Raw genomic sequence first — 1,194 nt, forward strand, 5'->3', positions numbered from 1 at the left:
CTGGGCAGGGTGGGGGGGTGGGTCCCAGGCACCCAAGGGACCCCAACATCCCAGAGAGGGTGGGGGGGACCCAGGTGTCCAGGGCACCCAAGTATCTGAGGGACCCCAGTGTTTGGGGGGACCCAGGCGTGTGGGGGGGATGACACCCGGGTGTTTGGCCGGGGGACACACACACCCAGATGTGGGGGTGCGCAGGGGGGACGCATCTTCCTGGCCGACTACGCGCTGCTGGATGGGCTCCCCACGGGGTGCGTGGGGGGGGAACCCCAATTCCTGGCCGCCCCCCTCTGCCTGCTCTGGATCAGCCCCAGCCAGCAGCTCCTGCCCATCGCCATCCAGGTACCGTGTGTCCCCCCCCGTGTCCCTGTGTCCCCTCTGTGTCCCCCCATGTCCCCGTGCCCCCCTTGTCCCCATGGTGCCCTCTTGTCCCCATGACCTGCATCATGATGCCACCACCATGTCCCCATGGTGTCCCCTTGTCCCCATGTGTCCCTACGTGTCTCCATGTCCCCCCTTGTCCCCATGGTGTCTTCGTGTCCCCATGTGTCCCCTTGTCCCCCTGGTGTCCCCTTGTCCCCACATCCCCATGTCCCACATCATGATGCCACCATATCCCCATTTGTCCCCATGGCATCCCCTTCTCCCCATGGTGTCCTCTTGTCCCCACATCCCACATCATGATGACACCATGTCCCCATGTGTCCCCTTGTCCCTGTGGTGTCCCCTTGTCCCCACGTCCCCATGACCCACATCCCCATGCCACCATATCCCCATGTGTCCCCTTGTCCCCCTGTCCCCCCATGTCCCCATGGTGTCCCTTTGTCCCCATGGTGTTCTCTTGTCCCCATGACCCACATCATGATGCCACCATGTGCCCCTGTGGCGTCCCCTTGTCCCCATGGTGCCCTCTTGTCCCCTTGTCCCCCCACACCCCCATGTCCCCCGTCCCTGCTGATGCCCCCACCCATGTGTCGTCGTCCCCCAGCTGTCCCAGCACCCCGGCCCCGAGTCGCCCATCTTCCTGCCGGGGGACGGGCCGTGGGAGTGGGCGCTGGCCAAGCTGTGGGTGCGGGGCGCCCACTTCACCCTGCACGAGGCTGTCACCCACCTGCTGCACACTCACTTCTTGGGGGAGACCTTCGCTCTGGCCACCCACCGCCTGCCTGCCTGCCGCGCCATCCACCAGGTACCCCC

At 66.0% G+C, this 1,194-nt stretch overlaps 1 protein-coding gene across 1 annotated transcript in view; it reads left to right on the plus strand.

The window, feature by feature from the left end:
- The window catches only part of LOC104836076 (hydroperoxide isomerase ALOXE3-like), a gene marked incomplete at its 3' end in the record, with an annotated part of 6,511 nt that overhangs the window by 1,833 nt on the left and 3,484 nt on the right, over window positions 1-1,194 (plus strand). Inside the window, exons 2-3 of the mRNA XM_010574422.1 lie at window positions 110-339; window positions 986-1,186. Of these exons, the coding sequence (XP_010572724.1) occupies window positions 110-339; window positions 986-1,186 (431 nt within the window). The remainder of the gene's footprint in view (window positions 1-109; window positions 340-985; window positions 1,187-1,194) is intronic.

This window comes from Haliaeetus leucocephalus, unplaced genomic scaffold (genome assembly GCF_000737465.1).
Source record: "Haliaeetus leucocephalus isolate CR32 unplaced genomic scaffold, Haliaeetus_leucocephalus-4.0 Scaffold430, whole genome shotgun sequence".
Classification (NCBI taxonomy): Eukaryota; Metazoa; Chordata; class Aves; order Accipitriformes; family Accipitridae; genus Haliaeetus; species Haliaeetus leucocephalus.